This window comes from Corvus cornix, chromosome 3 (assembly GCF_000738735.6).
Source record: "Corvus cornix cornix isolate S_Up_H32 chromosome 3, ASM73873v5, whole genome shotgun sequence".
NCBI lineage: Eukaryota > Metazoa > Chordata > Aves > Passeriformes > Corvidae > Corvus > Corvus cornix.
Genome location: NC_047056.1, coordinates 18,904,199 through 18,925,030, shown reverse-complemented (window position 1 = coordinate 18,925,030; position 20,832 = coordinate 18,904,199). Strand labels below are relative to the sequence as shown.

At 46.3% G+C, this 20,832-nt stretch overlaps 1 protein-coding gene, 1 long non-coding RNA gene and 1 pseudogene across 2 annotated transcripts; 2 read left to right on the top strand and 1 right to left on the bottom strand.

The window, feature by feature from the left end:
* On the top strand, positions 1–2,072 carry LOC120411649 (acrosin-like). Its single transcript, XM_039568652.1, has 4 exons — positions 1–273; positions 582–847; positions 1,119–1,264; positions 1,705–2,072. Exons 1-4 carry the CDS (start codon positions 80–82, stop codon positions 2,002–2,004), a joined length of 906 nt encoding a protein of 301 aa, XP_039424586.1. The 5' UTR covers positions 1–79; the 3' UTR covers positions 2,005–2,072.
* Positions 2,073–3,451: 1,379 nt separating this feature from the next.
* On the top strand, positions 3,452–6,147 carry LOC104685737 (annotated as a pseudogene).
* Positions 6,148–16,744: 10,597 nt separating this feature from the next.
* LOC104685621 lies at positions 16,745–20,591 on the bottom strand. Its single transcript, XR_005604061.1, has 3 exons — positions 20,033–20,591; positions 19,838–19,950; positions 16,745–17,345 (listed from the first exon to the last, which is right to left on the bottom strand). It is a non-coding gene; the product is annotated as an uncharacterized LOC104685621 (long non-coding RNA).
* Between the last annotated feature and the right edge of the window lie 241 nt (positions 20,592–20,832).

The window sequence follows — 20,832 nt, the reverse complement described above, 5'->3', positions numbered from 1 at the left end:
GGCAGAGGGCTGAGCTTCAGCCTGAGCCACAGCATGGAAATGACTTCCTGCTTGCAGATGGACTTGCGGCCTCCGACCCATGGTGTCTAACTACATACCTCATGACTATGGCATGACACGCATCGTGGGTGGAGCAGGTGCCAAGCCAGGAGCCTGGCCCTGGATGGTCAGCATCCAGCATTCATGGCTACCAGACCCAGAGCATTGGTGTGGAGGGTCCCTCATCAGCACTCAGTGGGTCCTCACAGCAGCCCACTGCTTCGACGAGATCAAGTAAGGAGGAGCAGGGAATGTGGACATCCCCACAACACCAGCAGGTGCCCTGTGTGCAGCACCGCCTGCTACACCCAACCCCTTTGCTCTCAGTCATCCCTCCCCACTGCCACACTGCTCAGGAGAAGCCTGGGCTGCATGCCAAGGCTCCCTAGCAGCCTACAGATCAACATACCCCCACCCTAAGGTGTGGGAGGGCACTCACACCTGCCAGAGCACTGCCATGCCACGCAGAGGTCTGGCAGCTGCTGGGCTGCTGTGGTGCATGGCTCTGCTCCCTCTCAGCCCTCTCTCCATCTGCCTTCCAGTAATGTCAGTACCCTGTATGTGGTGATTGGGGCCACCCAGTTGACTCAGCCAGGTCCTGGTGCAGAACTGCGCCGAATTAAGAAGCTACTGCGTCATGAAAAATATGACAGAACTGATATAAGTAACGACATTGCCTTGCTGGAGCTAAATGAGCCTGTCCAGTGCAGTCCCTACATCCAGCTGGCCTGTGTGGCTGACCCCATCCTAAGAGTGTCAGAGCTGCAGAACTGCTGGATTGCTGGCTGGGGTTCAACCACTGAAGGAGGTGAGTTCCCAGGAGAGACTCCTGAGCCAGCTCAGCACACTGGGGACACAGCTTGGGCTTCCCCACAGCAGAGGCCAAAGTCAGGCTGTGGGACGTACGCCTCTGCAGAGATGGACCTGCTCTGGTCCTCAAAGGCAGGCAGCAGGGACCCAGCACCCCAGTGCCTCTGCAGAGGCAAAGCCAAGCCCTAGGGAATGGGATCCGTCCCCCAAGAAAGGGGAGGAGAACAGGCAAGGAGCTGCTGGGTGCTCATTCCTTTCTGTGCTCACAGATGAAAACTCGAGCGATCACCTGCAGGAGGCCAGGGTCCAGCTCATCAATGCCAAGCTCTGCAACAGCAGCGGTTGGTACGCAGGGGAAATCCACACCCACAACCTGTGTGCTGGTTACCCACAGGGCACCATCGACACCTGCCAGGTAGGAGTGTGCCACGAGCCCCTCAGCCCCCAGCAGCGCGGGCAGCCCGGGCAGCACCGCCCCAACACAGCCCAGGGCCTGCTCTGCCCGGCCACTCAGTCGCCCTCCCAGCCCCGGCTCCCCACCGCTGTGGGGGCTTCCCGCACACTCCCCAGCCACACCTGCTTGCCCAGGGCCCCCCTTGTGCCAGAAAGCCCAACTAGTGTTCTTGGCAACCCAGAGATCCAGGTGCCAAATGTCAATCCTCTGCACATCCAGGAGCCCTGTGCAGAGAGGACAGAGAGCACTACTTTACAGAAACTCAATCCACTCACAGTCAAATTTCTGGAGGCTCAAGCACCTGAATACCACTCTGGCAGGGGCTGTGGGAGACAAGCAGACAGCCCCAGTGCTGACAGGGACCACCCAACACCACCTTAATCCTGTCTGCTCCCCTGCAGGGTGACAGCGGTGGTCCTCTCATGTGCCAAGACAAAAACGCTGACTCCTGGTGGGTCATTGGCGTGACCAGCTGGGGAAGAGGCTGCGCCAGAGCAAATCTGCCTGGAGTCTACACCTCCACTCAGTACTTCTATGACTGGATTCTGGCCCAAATGGGCCTGAGCCATTTGGAAGTGCTCCCTGACCAGCAAGACAGGAAGGATCCACAGTGTGCTGTAGTGCACTGCAACCATTTGCTGCCCGGGCAATGCCTACTGATCCAAAGGCAGCATCAGTGTCAAAAACCTGCTCTGTCCTGACCACAATCCTCTCCTGTGTGCGTGCAAACACTGCAGTTGAATTAGTTGTTGAAATAAAGTTACCTTTGTTCACAGGGAACCATCTTTTCAGTGCAATTCCAACTCCTGGGCAAGCCAAGGACTGCCACGCTCAGCACCTGCAGAAGGAGCCATTGGGCACAAAGGGACAGAGTGGCTCCAAAGAGCTCCCAAGTGCCTGGGCAGAGAGGAGAGTGCTCTCAGCCACCATGGGCTGCAGGAACCTGGTACATCAAGCCTAGCAAGGGGATAGGAAAAGAGCAGACACCTTGGGGGTGGTGCTCAAAGGTACGTGGGCTGGGCATTAGGGCCCAGAGTGTGAGCCTGGGCTAAGGGAACAGCACACCTGGGAAACTCCCAAGCATGACCAGGGAAACTGCTGGCTCCTGACAGGAGTGCCAGTGCCCTAGGCTGAGCCAGATTTCATGAGTACTAAAGGGTGATGGATGTGCCAGGTGGTCACACTTGAGAGATACTCAAAGGAAGGGCTGGAGTCATTGTGGGGAGAGGAACCTGGCAGGAACAGTAGGAGAGCACCCCAGGAATGCCATGGATGGCCAAGGTGAGTGGGCCAGCAGCAGCTGCAACACCAAGTCTGTTCACAGATGATGTAGCAGTCCTGCCCTTGGGTCTCATCTGGGCTGCCAAAGTGCTGAGGGAACTCCTCTCCCCTATGTGACCATTCTGGAGGCACGGCTGGCTCCAGCGAGCCAATGAGTGCCCCATTTGATTCCCTACACACTCCACTCTCACCCAGTCAGAGCGGGTTTCCGTACCCGTTCAGCCCCGGGATTCCCCCAGCAGACTCACAGATGTCTCATTCCATAAAGAGCCACCAGCTCCTGCTGCAGCTCTCCGTGTCCATTCAAATCCCTGGCTGGCACCTCAGCTCCCCGTGCCCTCGGTTATGCAAAGGCTGGGCAGCTCACGGCCCCTGGTCCCGGGCTCCCCCAGCCAGAGCTCAATCTGCAGCTGGCACTGCAGCTGCACACCCAGCTCCCTGCCCCAAATGGATTCCTCAGCAGCTGCCTGCCCCGGGGACTGCCCAGCCTCATCCCGCAAGAAGAGGGGCCTAAAGAAAGCTGCAGAGAGCCTTCTTCCAAGGGCAGGCACTGATAGGACATGGGGCAGTGGCTTGACAGTGACAGAGGGTAGCTTGAGATGAGATACTGGGAAGGAATTCTTGATGGTGAGGCTGCTGAGACGCTGGCATGGGTTCGTTCAAGGACAGCTCTCAAGGCAAGCTCAGGACACTCTGGACACCTGGGTCTACTGCAAGCTATCCCTCCCTGTCCATGGTAGACAGTCAGGGTCAGGGCTAGATGATTTCCAAGGTGCCTTCCAGCCCAAACCATTCTATGGCTCCTCCATTCGATGTTGCCCCTCCCCCAGTGGCCCCCGGGCCACAGGCCGCAGTGCCCAGGACACGGAACCCACCCCTCTGTGACATCAGCCCCAGGGCCGAGGGCACCACGGGCAGCGCGGCTGCTGCGGGCACTGCGGCTGTGGCTGTGCTGCTGCCCGGATCCCTCAGTGCTTGCAGCTGACACGTGCCTCTGGCAGCCATGAATTGGCTCGGCCTCCTCGTCCTGCTGACCGCTGCCGGGCTGGCGCACGGCACATGGGACAACTGTGGGTAAGTGGCCCCAGGCCCTGGGAGGGAGCCAGGCCAACACTTGGGGCCTTCCCTGGAGGGGGCCCTGCCTGTCCCCCACGGCCGGGCCACGGCTTCCCACCCGCCATGGGGAAGCCTCAGCTCCTTGCCAGCAGCCAGGTGCTGGCACGGACAGACGCACACCCCATGGAATTCCCTGGGCTGCTGTGCGTGCAAGCCCTTGTGGGGAGGGCAGAGGGCTGAGCTTCAGCCTGAGCCACAGCAGGCCATGGAGCAGCATGGAAATGACTTTCTGCTTGCAGAGGGATATGTGGACTTAGACCCATGGTGTATGAGTATGAGTACATGGGTCCTGACGATGGAATGATGCGCGTCGTGGGTGGCACTGATGCCAAGCCAGGGGCCTGGCCCTGGATCGTCAGCCTTAAGCATCCCGCAATACCAGGCACAAGACATCTGTGTGGCGGGTCTCTCATCACTGCAGAGTGGGTCCTCACAGCAGCCCACTGCTTCGACCCCATCAGGTAAGGAGGTGCCGGAAATGGGGACATCCCCACAACACCAGCAGGTGCCCTGTTGGCAGCACCACCTGCTACTCCCATCCCCTTTGCTCTCAGTCAGCCCAGCTGCCACACTGCTGAAGAGAAGAGAAGCCTGGGCTCATGCCAAGGCTTCCTAGCAGCCTACAGATCAACATTCCCCCACCCTAAGGTGTGGGAGGGCACTCACACCTGCCAGAGCACTGCTCCCTCTGTGCCATGCCACGCAGAGGTCTGGCAGCTGCTGGGCTGCTGTGGTGCATGGCTCTGCTCCCTCTCAGCCCTCTCTCCATCTGCTTTCCAGGAAAATCAGCATGGTGTATGTGGTGATTGGGGCCACCCAGTTGACTCAGCCAGGCCCTGGGGCAGAAGTGCGCAATATCAAGCAGTTGCTCATGCACCAGTACAATCGATGACATGAGCTACGATATTGCCCTGCTGGAATTGGACCATCCTGTCCAGTGCAGCCCTACATCCAGCTGGCCTGTGTGCCCGACGCCACGCTGAGAGTGTCAGAGCTGCAGAACTGCTGGGCTGGCTGGGGGTCCACTGCAAGAGGTGAGTTCCCAAGAGGGACTCCTGAGCCAGCTCAGCACACTGGGGACACAGCTTGGGCTTCCCCACAGCAGAGGCCAAAGTCAGGCTGTGGGACGTACGCCTCTGCAGAGATGGACCTGCTCTGGTCCCCAAAGGCAGGCAGCAGAGAAACAGCACCCCAGAGCCTCTGCAGAGGCAAAGCAAGCCCTAGGGAAAGGGATCCCCCCCCCCACCCAAGAAAGGGGAGGAGAACAGGCAAGGAGCTGCTGGGTGCTTATTCCTTGCTCTGCTCACAGATCAAAAATCAAGTGATCACCTGCAGGAGAGCCAAATCCACCTCACTCATCGATACCAAACTCTAATGCACAGCAGCCGCTGGTACGCGGGGAAATCCACAACCTGTGTGGCTGGTTACCCAAGAGGCACCATCCGAACACCTGCCAGGTAGGAGCGATCGCCACCGAGACACCTCAGACCCCCAGCCAGCGACGGGCAGCCCGGGCAGCACCGGCACCCAACACAGCCCAGGGCCTGCTCGCCCGGCCACTCAGTCGCCCTCCCAGCCCCGGCTCCCCACCGCTGGGGGGCTTCCCGCACACTCCCCGCCACCGTGCTTGCCCAGAGCCCCCCTGTGCCATAAAGCCCAACTAGTGTTCTTGGCAACCCAGAGATCCAGGTGCCAAATATCCATCCTCTGCACATCCAGGAGCCCTGTGCAGAGAGGACAGAGAGCACTACTTTACAGGACCCCAAGCCTCTTGCAGATGGGTTTCTGGAGGCTCCAGCCCCTGAGCAGAGCCTTGCTCTGCTGCCGGAATGCAGCTCTGGGCAGGGGCTGTGGGAGACACAGAGACAGCCCCAGTGCTGACAGGGACCACCCAACACCACCTTAATCCTGTCTGCTCCCCTGCAGGGTGACAGCGGTGGTCCTCTCATGTGCCAAGACAACAACGCTGATTCCTGGTGGGTCATTGGAGTGACCAGCTGGGGGAAAGGCTGCGCCAGAGCAAGGCGTCCTGGAGTCTACATCTCCACTCAGTTCTTCTATGACTGGATCCTATTCCAGATGAGCCTGAGCCCAGATGGAAATTCTTCTCCAACATCACGGGCGTGTAGTAATTTTTTGACCATTTCACACCCCTGGTCTCATTATATTACCATCCCACAACCCTCTCAGAAGCCATGGCCAAGACCACCCCTCTCTGAAAAGTTGTCTCCAAGATTACCTCTGTCTCAAAAGTCGTGTCCAAGGCCAACTGCCTCTCAAAAGCCTTGGTCGAGAGCAACACCCTCTCCAAAACCAAGGCCAATTACAACAACATTGGGCAAAGTTAACTCCTGCCCATTTCCCATGAAGATTCTGGTGGAATTCTTTACTCGAGTGAAGCAACTCCTCCAGCAGATTCTTGGGCAAAACACATCTTAAGCAGCAGGACAGGCAACATCCAGAGCTTGCTGCAGTGTACAGCAACCATTTCCTTCTGGGGCAATGCCTGCTGATCCAAAGGCAGCATCAGTGTCAAAAACCTGCTCTGTCCTGCCCACACTCTTCTGTGTTCAGGCAGACAACACGGTTGACTTACCTGAAGTAAAGTTGCCTATGGTCGCAGGGAACCATCTTTTCAGTGCAATTCCAACTCCTGGGCAAGGCAAGGACTGCCACGCTCAGCACCTGCAGAAGGAGCCATTGGGCACAAAGGGACAGAGTGGCTCCAAAGAGCTCCCAAGTGCCTGGGCAGAGAGGAGAGTGCTCTCAGCCACCATGGGCTGCAGGAACCTGGTACATCAAGCCTAGCAAGGGGATAGGAAAAGAGCAGACACCTTGGGCGTGGTGCTCAAAGACACATGGGCTGGGCATTAGGGCCCAGAGTGTGAGCCTGGGCTAAGGGAACACCACACCTGGGAAATTCCCAAGCATGACCAGGGAAACTGCTGGCTCCTGACAGGAGTGCCAGTGCCCTAGGCAGAGACAGATTTCATGAGTACTAAAGGGTGATGGATGTGCCAGGTGGTCACACTTGAGAGATACTCAAAGGAAGGGCTGGAGTCATTGTGGGGAGAGGAACCTGGCAGGAACAGTAGGAGAGCACCCCGGGAATGCCATGGAAGGCCAAGGTGAGTGGGCCAGCAGCAGCTGCAACACCAAGTCTGTTCACAGGAGGGGCCAGCCTGGCAGCCAGGGGGAAAAGATCCCTCAGCTTGGCTCCATATTTGGGAGGAGACAAGGGCAGAGAAAGAGAGGAGTCGAGGAAGATGAGAGGGCTGTATGAGCCTGGTAAATGGAGAGAAGGGGCAATCAGAGAGCCAGCTGCTGCACAGACTCAAACTGCAGCTTGGTGTGCTTGTCTGCCTGAGTGCTGCACATAATCACCACAGGATGGGCAAGAAAATCTTGATTTCCCACAACAGAATGGCATGGAGAATGGCCTGTGGCTTAGAGCAGGAGCAGCCTCCTCTGTCTACAGCATTCAGTTGCTGTATGTCACTGGCTACCCTGGCACGAGGGTGTCACAAGCGCCCTTGTTATTTCGAGTCCAGAACAGCAATAGATCTCATAGACTGCAAGGGCATGGAGCCTGCCAGAGCGCATTTCTCTGGCTGATGTGTCCAGCAGGGACTTGGCTGTACCTGCATTTCACTGTGCTTTGTGCAGGAAGAATGATGCATCTTGTGCACTTCACTGCTCGCTCTCTGTGGCTGTGACCAGATGGGCTCCTGACCCAAGCACACACATGCTTCCTGCAGGAGCCCTGTTCCATAGAATTTCTGTTTTAGGAAGAATCTTGTGGGAAAAAGGCTGCAGAGAGCAGGGTAACAGTGAAATTCCCCAGGGACTGCCCAGCCTCATCCCGCAAGAAGAGGGGCCTAAAGAAAGCTGCAGAGAGCCTTATTCCAAGGGCAGGCACTGATAGGACATGGGGCAGTGGCTTGGCAGTGACAGAGGGTAGCTTGTGATGAGATACTGGGAAGGAATTCTTGACTGTGAGGCTGCTGAGACATGTGAGGCATGGGTTTCCTAGAGCAGCTATGGATGCCCCATCCCTTGAAGAGTTCAGTGACAGATTTTGAGCCAGGCTCTGAGCAACTGGGTCTAGTGCAAGGTGTCCCTGCCCATAAGAACTAGATTATCCTTAAGATCCCTTCCAATCCAAACCATCCTATGATTCTATGATCTGTGGAGTACAATGAGTAAAACTCTGCCTTCTTCAGCAGCCCTGATGACCTCCAGCTGTCATTCATTAATGTTAAATAGCATAAATGAGTGTGAATATACTATCATATGCAGAGTTCCACATTTGGTCTTTGATAATAAGTGAAAACAAAACCAGCAATTTAGTAATAGTCACAACAGGCACATCTACACCCTAATGTCAACTTGATACATTCACTTTATCAAATACATGCATTAGTATCTTCTGGGTAATGTGGTTAGTACTCTTGGGGAGAGAGCAAGTACTGTATGCAAAGTATAAATATCCATCTAAAAATATAAAAATAGCTGTCACAAAGTATTCTCTCTTGGGTTATCTGTAACAGACTTATCTGGCAAGGCATTGAATTCTTTGTTGCAAGCTCCTACATGAGCATGAGACAGGATGGGGGCAGGACTGGGAGCATGAGGATTCCTTATTGCTGTCACAGTTTATGAAATTTAGTAAAGGTTGTATTTGAAGAACAGAGGATGGAAAAATGCACCAGATAGTTCTCTTTTCCTATATATTGCACTTCTTGCCTTTAGAAAAAGTATTCTAAACCTTAATTTTGAGGAGAAAACAGCATACTGGAGAAATTCCTTCCATTTTGTACCTAGACTGGGTGTTCTGACTCAGAGCAAAGGCAGGATGGGGTGAAGGCGGGATGAGCCAGACAGAATGTCTCATCTGATCATTCTGAGATGGATTAAGTCTGTATTTAAGCAACCTTTTCTCCTCTCTACATACTTAGGGCCGCTGCAAGCATCTCCAGCTGAAATTAATCTACAACAGCCTGTAAGGCTTAACGAAATTCTGGCTGTGCCTTGTTCCAAATTCATTCTTTGCAACTTGAGGTAATGTGGAAGGCATGAAGACTAGTGTCTCAATCTGACTATTCTTGAGATTTAGTCACAAAGCCCTTTGGAGTGTTTACTACCCTGGCCTTCAGTCACAAGAATATTTAAACCCAATCTCTAGAGAACCTGAATCCCAGACTCATCTTACTTTATGTTTTTGAAGTAAAAAGATTTTTAAGATAACCTGGACCTTTTAAAATCATTGAATATTTGTTATTTACGCAGTCGCCTCAGAGCCTTATCATTTGCATTTCTTGATTTTCACCCAAGGATGTGATGTAAACAGAGTTTTAGCAGAGAGACAAGGTACATTCCCATGTACACGTACTTACAGAGTATGGTGAAAGCCCACAACATTGTCTTCCCACAGTTTCCTCTGCATTTTTGGAATTCTGTTGGGGGAGAGATCTGTACCATAAATCGCTCATACCCATCTTGAAAGTGCCAGACCTCCTGGTTTGAGATTGCAACACTTAGTCTCCTAAATCCTGTGTAATAAAGTTACCCACATTCCTCCTTGGTACATTTCAGGCTTATGTAAAGTTATGAGTGTTGGGATTTGAGTAATTGTAAACTGTGCCTAGTGCTTGATAGAGGAATGGTTTAGATCACCCATACATGCACCCAGGACATACTCTGTTGTGCCTACTTGATTCCTATCATGTGCTGAGACAGGCTTTTTTGTTTGAAAAGACAGTTCTGGTAATGAAAGCAAACCCTGCCCCTCTGACATTTGTGCTAGTGGGTAGCAGTAGGATGTACAGCCCTAAAGCCCAGAGGGAGACAACCTGTCTTGTTCCTGGTTTTTCTCACCTTCATGGACCAGACTTCCAGGCTGGCATCCCTGCCTGCCCTTATCCCTGCACGTGGAGGGGAGCTGTTGCCAAGCAACTGTGGACCATACACCACAGCCTGGTTTAAAAATGAAGAATTAACTAGATTAGTTTTGATGAAGACAACGTACAGCTGAAGAAAAGGCAGGAGAAAGGAAAACAAAATAAAATAAAAGGCAGCTGTGATTTGCATTAGAGAACAGGGTGTCGAAACAGAAGAGGGAATTTTGGAAGCAAACAGGAAATGATGTGTGTGGACTAAATGGAAGAAATACATAGAGAGTGAGGTGTTCTTCAGGGCAAGCACTGTCTCTATGCTTGTATGTCACCTAACAGTGCAAAGCTCCAGTCCAGGGGTCTTCAAGGACAATGTCATAATAAAAACAAGAGAACAAAAAGTGTTGCCACAAAGCCTTTCTCCTCAGCCTCTCACTGGTCCTGATCTAAACACAGCCTGACAGCCACCTTTAGTGGGAGATAAAGAACATGGAACGAAAAGTGCTGGAAATTCATAATTACCTTTTTTGTCCTGGGAAATTTTTACCTCCATTGACTCCTTAAGCCATGCTGGTTTGAGTGACATCAAGGCTGCAGCAGCCTCAGTTGACTGCGTACTGACTGGGGACTCACCATATATTTTTTGTAACCCTAACAATGTCACTCAGCATTCATGCATAGCTCATAAAGAATTTTTCTTTCAATAAGACGTTCTGTGCTAATTAAGCGTGGCCAAATCTCATTCTTTTGTATTGCCTGAATTCCTGAGCCTGAGAATCTGAGTCATAGCATTCCATGAAAAAGCACGTTGGCTATTTGGCTTGATGCCTTACATTATTATTCTGGAAATATGAAGGTTAAGCAAAAACTGTGCCATTTTTTCTGAGCATGTTAATGTTTTTTCCTTAATTCATCGCAATAGTATTTATTCCCATCTATGTTCACTTTTCATGAGTATTTCAGAAACCTATTTCACAGGCTGAAGTAGTCTCAGGAAAAAAAGCATGCAAATATTGAAGAACACTGTCAAAAAAACCCCCTGTAGTATAATTGTGATTCTACTGGTTACATCCCCACCAGTCATGTAGGATATGTGTACCACACTGAACTTGTGGTCTAGTTATGACAAATCAATATGGATGAGGATTCAAATATTGTATATTTAGACTGGAAAATTTACAGGCCAAGAACTGTTTGTTGCAATTAATATGTGAGCAATTGGAACAAAATTAACACTGTCTCCTGGTGTTTAGAACACTGAAACCAAAAGCTTAGAGAAATAAGTAAGGGTGATTGCTTTTCACTTGTGCAGCTTTGCTTATAGTGGGTATCAGTCAATCATTTGTTCTGTTCCTTTCCTGCTTTTAGATGTCTGCAATAGATTCCTAGAAATCTTAATTCACTAATATCTCATCAGACGACTCTCAGATACTACCTCGAGTTTTAAATAAAGCATAATAGTTTAATCTCATAGCCTTATTTGGTGACAGAATCCAATTGGATGGATTTCTTACATAATTCCGATCTCTGAAGTATTTTTTTTTTAATAATTGGTTGTTTAAATAAAATGTTATATATATGGGTTTTCAGCATGTAAGCCAGACATCTCTAGAGAGGTGCTCTTAGAATTTAGGGACGTCTCTTCTTCTTTTGGTATTGTTAGGAATGCAGCTGACATCCATAGATAGAGTATCATTCCTGCTTTGCTACCATAATGCCAATCAAGCAAAAGAATACTCGTTTTCTGTATTTGAAGTTCATCTTTTCAAATTCATTATTCATTTCAGTAAGACTTTGATGTCACAGATATGAGAGGAATATCAGGGAGAGCTATAGAAAAGAAAGGGTGCCTGATCCTCGTGATCCTTAATGAGAGAAAACCTGAATGTCAGCAGAGCAAATCTGCCATCTCAGAGAATGAGTTCAGACTGCCATCTGGGGGTTTAGGGCTGAGAAACTCAGCATGTATTGTGGGTCTAATGGGATACCTTCCAGTAGTCAGAGCATTCCCTGCAAAAATCTTATCCACTTAAATTTTTACTTGTTCAGTTCACAAATTATTTGCAAACTTGCCTGATTTCCGAGTACATGCAAAATTGTTTGTATGAATAATTTTTGACCTAGAATTTTTTCTCCGACATCTCTTCAATATGTTTCTGGTCTGTGACTAGTTACTTGACATGGGAGTTTTGCTCCATTTTGATTGGTTTTTTCCCCTTGGTTTCTTTTTAAAGAGGGAAGTAAGTATACAGAATAGTAAAGTGTGGCTAATAAACAAAAATCATGCTATCGTAGTTAATATGGTCGTATCAGTCATATTGTGTGTGTGATTGTCACCAGAAAAAAGGAGGCCCAGTCTCTACCCAGTCTCTACCCAGGCATTCATAAGAAGTTGGGGAAATGGTTCCCTAAAGTTTATGTGTACAATATTGGTTTTGTGCAAAAGTTTTATGACCAATGTAACACAAAAGGTCTAACGGGGCAGCTGGCTAGAGAGAGAATTGCCACCCACAAAGCCTTGTAGGGAAATCTACACTGGAGTGCAAAGCAGCACGGGGCCCAGAGCTGCCAAACCACAGGGGTGTGCAAGACATCTTCTTGACATGGCTGCTTTTCTGTGGTCATGATAAAAATCGGATTCACTATCAACTTTCTGCCTAAAATGTGACTCTAGTAAAAAGACTTGTAAGAGCTGCATATAGTTATTTTCTGCAGTAACTTAGATGATCACATGAACTGAATGGTACATGAAAATACTTGTGATTGCAGATCCATTCTACACAGAGGTAAGTAGGCTGGGACAGAATAAAAAGCAGATCCTGAACAAATACTTTTATGTAGTGCCTTTTTACATTTTGTCTGAAATAAATATTCAGCAGTCATTAGACAAGTTTTTTTACCCACAGAGAGAAATCCCCATCTCATCTGTGCTAGAGAAAGCTGCACAGCCAGGCATTATGTTTTATTTTTATCCATAGCTTAAGAACAGAAGACCTCAGCACTGCATCTCAGCAGGGCACTTCAGTTATTTTTTGAGAACCATGAAATTAGTTTGCCAGACATGCTGCCCTTTCCAGCTGAGGAAGGTGGTAGTACCTGAAAACTTCGTGCAAAACTGCAGCTTGTGAGCTACTATTCCTTCCTTGGTGCATTCAATTTATTATTTCACACATTCAGAAGCAGTAAGAAAATTACAAGATCACAAGTAAAACTAATGGAAGTAAATCCTAGAGGTGTACACAGCCACATGATGTTGTCTGTAATTTCTCTTTCGTGTTTCTGCCTCAATCTCTACATTATTTCCTCTTTTTCATATGGAGGAAAAACCCCATAGAAGGAAACAACTGAATTTCTCACCCTCAGAAGAGGTTTTATTCCTAACAGTTATTCAGGTAGCAAGGGCCTTATCCACACGTGCAGAAAAAGTTACAAATCTGTAGTGAGCTCCTGGAAAATCATGACAGGATTTCATGGAAGGAAATGAAATATCAAAAATTGAAATGGAAGGGAAGGGGAGGATTGGGAATTGGACGGAATTTTTAGATTTCATTTCCGCTCATGAAATGAATTTTCAGTTCATGAACGGAAATGAAATGACAGATCAAAGAACAAAATGAGATTAAATGAAACTTCACAGAATGAAAGGAAAAGTAATAAAATGGAAAAAAATTAAAATGAAAATAAATTAAACATAATTTAATTAAATTTAATGAGATATCGGGATTTGCTTTCCTTTCATGAAATGATGGATATTTTAGAAAGAAAAAAGTTTTCCTAATCCTCTTGGCTCTTTAATCCACGGCATTGATTGTTCATGGCCAGAGCACAAATGCAGTTGGCAATACCTATTATTTTAAATACTGTGGATGTGGTCAGTGTGACTGGACTTGCAAACTGGATTAAGTCTTCAGGCATAATATTTCTGCTGAAGTGCTTCCTCTATCACCTTCCCACCTAACTGAGGTAACAAATCATATCAAAATCAGAGTGCCATTTACTACGGTGTACTTAAAGATCTGTGGATATGTTTTTTCTCAAATGCTATGTAAATAGTAATTTCTCTTTTAAATCCCCAATTATAGTCATGGAGAATTAATGTCAGTTAAGATATGATTCATCTGTTCACTTCTGCAGGATTTTATTAACTTTTTTTATTTCTATATGTAACTCCAGAGAAGCAGAGAGACCAAAGTCATTCTCTCATTGTTAGAAGACATAAGGAAAGGGAACATCCATAAATGCCTCTGAGATGATGTACTGCATGCACAAAGCAAGCAGCTGTGTACTGCTGAGCTGGATGACATGGTTAGGGGTCCAGATCTCAGCTCTAACTATGAAAATTGCATTATTCGTGCCTCCTGAGAGGAATAAACCATGTCTAGATAAGGAGGGATGACAGAGCAGCTGCTAGCTTTAAGCTCTATGTAATTTATTTGCCTTCATAATGCCATGGGCTTGTTAGATTGGCCAGTGTCACAATCACCAAGTGTGCCAGTGGGCTAACAGTTAATCCCGTTAGCATTAGCTGCTTAGTTTCTAAAACTGGAACCCAAATACTGGATGACAGTCTTGCTCAGCTTCATTATTTTAGCTAGACTTCTCCTTCAGATTTGAAGAACTACACAGCGTGAAAAATAAATTCTCAAAAGAAATTAGGTTGGCAGGGAAAGAGTTTCTCTTCAGCCTTTCAAACTGCCTGCACAGAGCAGCATGTGTTTGCCACGCAGAACGAGAGTGCTATTACAGTACTTACATAAATGGCTTTCTAAATTGGCAGTTTAAACAAACATTTCAATAGGATCCTGCTTGAATATACCTATTATACTAATTTCAAACCATAAAAAAATACTAATCCCCTTTTTGTCCTACTGTACTTGTAGAGGTTTCGGGAAGAAGACTTTGTTTCCTGTGTTTCTATTTATGCTCTTGCCCTTTCAAGGGTCAATCAGAGTATTAAAATCATAAAGTGGAAGCAAATTGAGTAGCTAACACCGATCCCTCTTCACAAGCTCATCTCAGAAATGGTTTAAATTCTATACCATTTGTGTGGTTCTAGGGAGAAGATATCCTGAGGTCTGTAGCACAGACATTAGCCTTACTACCTTAGCCTCTGCACTGTTTTTCACAGGTTCACGAAGATAACATGCCTTTGAAATTTAGTTTGGAGGGTTTTTTTTAACAAATGCAACCACAATTCACTCAGTAGCAATCAGACTTTGTGTGCAGAAGGCAGAGCTGCTGAGGGAGGGGATACAAAAAACCAACCCAAAAGACCCTTTTTTCCCTTGAAAGGTTGGTTTTGGTTTAAAATGCAGTGCTAGGGAGAAGACTTCAAGCTGTGCACCTACTGATAGTCCTTGCACTTGCAACCCAAGGCCATGGGGCATAGTTCCAGCACCTCAGCCGATCTTCTGTGCCCCACTGGTTATTCCTACTCAGGGGCTTTCATGCAAAGGTATTGAGGAGAGAGTTTCTGCTGATCTACACAGCCAGGCCAGCGTAAAAGAACTAAGATAAGGTTAAGACATTAATCTGAGGGCTGATTAAAATCAGAGGAGTGATGTGTGACAGGCAAAAGCTACGTGCAGGTTCTCTGCTAAAGCTGTAGCGAAACAGAAGCAGCACACACTTCTGCAGGTACAGGAGACAGGAGGGGGTGCAGCTCGGAGCTGGTCCTGTGTTTTCCAGTTCACTAGCAAAAACCAATTTGTGATTCCTATATTTTGCTGTTAGAGGGCAGCAGATATCCTAAGTAAGGTCTGTGGACACCGTGACCTAGTTCTACCAGGGCTTTGTGGCGCCTGCAATGGCCAAGAGACGTTGCCCACACTCCTTTCAATCCCTGGGTCTGGTCAGCTTGGAACATTCGAAGTTTTCATTTCTCAGGTTAGTATTTTCCGTGTCCTATCTTTCTCAGCTCCGGCTTTTGTGAGAATTTGAACAGTTTTACAACCATCTTCAGGATGGCAATTAATCTAAAATTTATTATTCTGCTAGTGCCAGCAATAGCCTACCAAGCATGCCTTCAAATCACCTGATGTTTCTAACATTTGGAAGTGAGATTTTTAGAAAAATGTAGCACTGGATCCTAGACCTATTTTAATTTTTAGAAACATACTGAAATCACAGAATCACAGAATCCTCAGGGTTGGAAGGGACTTCTGGAGATCATCCAGTCCAACCCTCCATCAAGGCAGCATCATCTGGAGCAGGTGACACAGGAACATGTCCAGGTGGTGTCTGAATGTCCCCAGAGATGGAGACTCCACATCTCCTCAGGCAGCCTGTTCCTGTGCTCTGCCACTATCAAGGTAAAGAAGTTCTTCCTTATGCTGAGGTGGAACTTCTTGTGCTTTAGTTTATGGGCACTGCTCCTTGTCCTGTCACTGGGCATCACTGAATTCTGTGACAAAATTCTGATATAACTACTTAAGCTTATTGAATATGTGCTTTTAAAGCTTGGAACTATTCCATTGATGCTGTGCTTTTATTCTCTTTAGCAGGATACCTCCCTGACCTTCTCCTCCTTCAGCTCTCATCATACATCTTTTACCTTGAGAGTGGGGGGAAAGCAAGGAAACAATAGAAAAACTGACCTAGGTTTCTGGAAGTCTTTTAAAGTTCAACTCTTTCAATGGTGGTAATTTAACAGTAAATTAAAATATTAATCAAACCTGCATATCCTGACCTAGGATCCCATGGCAGCTAAGTCTTGCAGATTCAGTTCTACAGTATAGGAAATTTACTTTCAATTTCATTTTTGTCCATTTGACTACAGTGATTTCCAAAGGAAAATTGTCTGTATGCTTAACTCTGATAGCTATAAATATTACTCTTGAAAAATTGCATTTAATTGGTTCCTCTGGATTTTTAGTATAAGCAGCAGAAAGTTCAGACCCAAGTCTTCAAAATATAAACTCTCTGGGAAAGTGTAAGCTCCCCCTCTAAAGGTAGCATGCAGAAAAAAGGGAACAGCTTAATTGTTTACTGACAGCAGTAAACAATTGTTTACTCAACAGCCCAAGAAATCTAATCAATGAATCCAGGAGTCACTGCTGTCATTCCACACCAGTGTCAAAGGACCAAATGTGTGAAAGCTCAGTTTGCTTTCAAAAATTATCCAGGCAACAGCATTAAGATCAATCCGGGTTTATTTGTTATTACTTTACATAAATAACCAAACACGAGATAGCTGGAGATGCCACAGTTAAGATCATAGCCAAGACCTGCAAGCACATTTCTCCCCATATCTCATGACTCATCCTCTGCCAACCAAATTTTATGTGTGAGGTATACAGAAACCAAGTCATCCCAACCACATTCCTGCCATATTCTCCATCTGTCCTGTACATCTGAGAGAAAAATTATCTCCCACAGAAAGCAGAACATCGTTGTATAGGCCATATTGCAATGCACACATGTAAAGGAGAATGGAAGATGTGCACAGGGCTTTAACTTTGACATTTCTGAATCCAGCTGTTTAAAGTGCTTGAGTTACACATTTTTTTAGAAAGCACATCACTTCACCTTGATGACCCTGCATTGACCCAAGACCTTACAGGTCCTGATTCCTTTTCAACAGACTTCAGAAATTCCCACTGATTTGAGGAGAAGCAGAACCAAGCCTGGATGAAGATAATGGAGTGCCTGGGCCACTTTGGAGGCTGCTTCTCAAAGCTGGTGGGGAAGTCACAGCCCCTGTGGATTCTCCTCTGGTCACAGCAGCAAGACCAGCAGCATCTCTCCTGTCTCTTAAAAAATGGAAGGTGTTATTGATATCATAGCCAAAATCATACATATAAAAACCACAGATATTTTATTCCTTTCTGGCTTCCTGTCCTTTAGAAAGTACTACTAAACAGCTTACAGTGAGACTTTCAATAACTCTGAGATGTATTAAATACTCAGGAGATTTGTTATTGCACAATAACTTCCTAGTGGTAAACACTCAACAGAAAATAGCAAAAAAGTCCAGCTGTAACTTGCTATTTTAATAAATTGATAATTTTATTCTTCCAGACTATGAAGTTAAAAGCCCTTTTAGCAGTGCAGAGATTTAAAAGTTTAGGTCTCATTAAAATTTTGAAAGGCATGTCCATAAATAAATCTAATTAAGTTGACTGATGAAATAAAATATCTTTCTTCAGTGTAGTTTCTTCAGAAATTCCAGTTTTCAGCTAAAAGAGAACATTTCCCATTGGGAGGACTTTACCTACCCCACCCTTACTTATTGCTGGATTTATTTAAATAAAAAATGAGTACCTCTTGTGGGATATGGGACATCTTGCTGATGAAAAAGTTACATATAAGTCATACTGTTGAACTACTTTTCCTTGTTTTTGTTGAGGAGAAAGAAAATTCAGCAATGAACTGAGAGAAAACTTTGCTTTATAAAGGCCACGTTTTAATTTGGAGAAAACAGATGCAAATCCTTTGAAAATTTGTGCCCAGCAGCATTAGTTAAGCAAAGCAACTATGGCAAAGGAGTGATTCATTTAGTAAAGAGGGGGTATTTGATAATGTCATGTGGGCACTTGCAGCTCAAGGCCATGGGGCGTAGTTCCAGCACCTCAGCCGATCTTCTGTGTCCTGCTGGTCCTTCCTGCTTAGGGGCTTTCATACAAAGGTATTGAGGAGAGAGTTTCTGCTGAGCTACACAGCCAGGCCCGTGTAAAAGAACTAAGGTAAGGTAATGAATGTCTGCATTATTCCACATTTAGCCCTCTAAGCTAAATGAGAGTCTTACCTCATCAGATTTTGGGGGTATTTTTTTTGTTTTATTAATGCAAACCTAGGATGAAAACACTGCCTAGAATTTCAGCTTCATCATTCAATATTCAATAGAAATGCGTGTGTTCAAGAGTCATTTCTTCTGTCTTCTCTTTCCTGGTAAGTCTATTTTAAATACAGGTATTTTTTCTTCCTGTGATTTTGCACTTCATGGATTGCTATTGCTTTGGAGGAATTATTCAGAAGCTTTCTGCTATACAAATAACTAGTGACCTGCCCAAAAAAGAAACCTTCAACATTTACCTCGTTTTGGACTGCTTCTCTTAGAAATCCTGCCCAAACATATCAGCCTGGTTAAACATACTGACTATAAATATTTCCTTAAAAATAAAGAAAATTAAGAAAGTCAGAGGTTTGGAGGTACAACATCCACTCACAACTCCAATATTTAATAGTCCTGTCACAAGGGGTGTTACTGAAGTGCAGTCTGCAGAGAGGACTGTGTCTTGAGAAATTTTTCATCTGGACAGTAACTGGGGGCCTTTCTTACAGGCTCAGCCTAAGTAAAAGTTAGGTTTGGGGTTGAGAGAAAGGGAGAACCTAGAGACCTGTAGCTGCAATGGAGCTGGAAAAGAGCACCCAAAGGGAAGTGTGGGCTGTGGAGATACCTGGGCTGTAAAAGCCTTTTTCCTGGGTAATGGCTAGTTGCCATTACCATTGCCATGTGTGGAAGGATAATCCTCAGATTATGGTTATTTTTAGTGGTAGGATTCAGGTTTGGGTTGAGTGTAAGCCTAGAGCTGCAGTTGGAGTGGGTCTGCAAAGGGGAAAGCATGAGCTGTAAAGAGAATGGGCTGAGAGAAGTTTTCTAATGGGAAAGGTAATATGGGGTGAACATCAGCCAGGACAGTGAAATTGTCTGCTCTCCTGTTGAATGAAGATAATGTGAATGGTAATCTAGTGTTGTCCTTGTTCCTTTTCTGACATTTTTGCAGATGGTTAATAAGAACAGCCTATTTAAACAGAATATCATATGGTTAAATATGCCACATTCTGAAGATGCAGGTCCCTGTATCAGTTTTATTCTAACCAGTTAAAGGAATTATTTATTACTTCACTAAGTATCTTACTTTTCTCTTAAGCATTTCTGCCTGACCTGGTAATTTAAGAACTCATTCCTTTTTCCCAGTCTCCTATTTTTCACTTTCCTAATCCACTTCTTTTTTTTTCCTGGTGCACAGGTATTACACCAAGGTCAGTGACAGCAACAACTGAGCTGTATTTTTGGTATGCATTTAGCATCATTGAAGAAATTAGTTCATAACTACAGAAACAGCTCTTTACTAATAGCAGGAGTAATTTGTTTCATCTGCAAGAAGAAGAGAAAATACCAATGTCCTAACTAGTTTGGTTTTTGGGGTTTTGGTTGGTTGGTTGGTTGATTTGTTTTGGCTTTGTTTAAACTGAAAGAACCAGGTAGTTCTAGAAAAGAAAAGAAAAGGTTTCTTCGTACCAGTTTCTCTGTAGAGTCTGAGGCTGTCCTGGAATAATTCTGTAGGAGGTTCACTGAGACCAGCCTGCAGGTGGGGAATTAACAGTGATGCTTTCTCAAATAAAAGCTTCAACCTGCAATACAGATACAAACACCCTTGGATCTTCATAGTATATAGAGCTGCACCCAGATGTGAGTATCACTGCTGGTACTTACCTCCTGTGAAAATAAAGCTTAAATCTGAATAGAGTAGATAGCAACAATTTTCTTTAATGCTTTTTAGCCAGTGGACATGCAAACAGAAAGCTTTGGAGACGTGTGCAGGTGCCTGTGGCCATTTGTAGAATGCAGAAGACCTTCAGGAAGCAGAATCATACAATACAACAGGATGGGCTTTTCATTTTCAGACTGATAGGAATAAAAGAAGAATATTAAATAAAGAAAAACGAATATTAAATAAACAGAAAAGAAAGAAACATCCATTGCTTTGTGATGGATCCAGGAGCTTCCTCCAGAGGAGCCCTTACTCCATACAATCTAAGCTGCCACACGCCTGTTGTTGCAAGCATGAGGGAACTGCAGCAGACACAGAGATGATTCTTCCCCCAGCAAACCTTTCTGTGAGGCGTTTTAGGCTTGGTTATGCATCACAGATAGTATAGAACGAAAGCCTGGAACATGCAGCTGCTCTTGGGGTATGCAGGTGATGCCATGAAGATTTTTGCCTTTTCTTTTATACCCCTGTTATACCTTTTTACAGCTTCTGTATTCTTAGTGCTTTTTCCCTACATTCTTGGACTTGTTTGTCAAGCTGAGAGACGAAACATTTTAGAAGCTTCGTAGCTGGGGGATCAGTGTGCCCCAGACCCCAAGGTCCTCTCCAGAACACATTCTGTAAACCAAGATAGAACCACCCAGGGGAAGGTTCCTTGGGGAGGGGGGCTCACTCGAGCCTCTCATTGGGGAATCTTTGATAGATATGCTAATTAGTAAAACCTATAATGTTATACCCAATG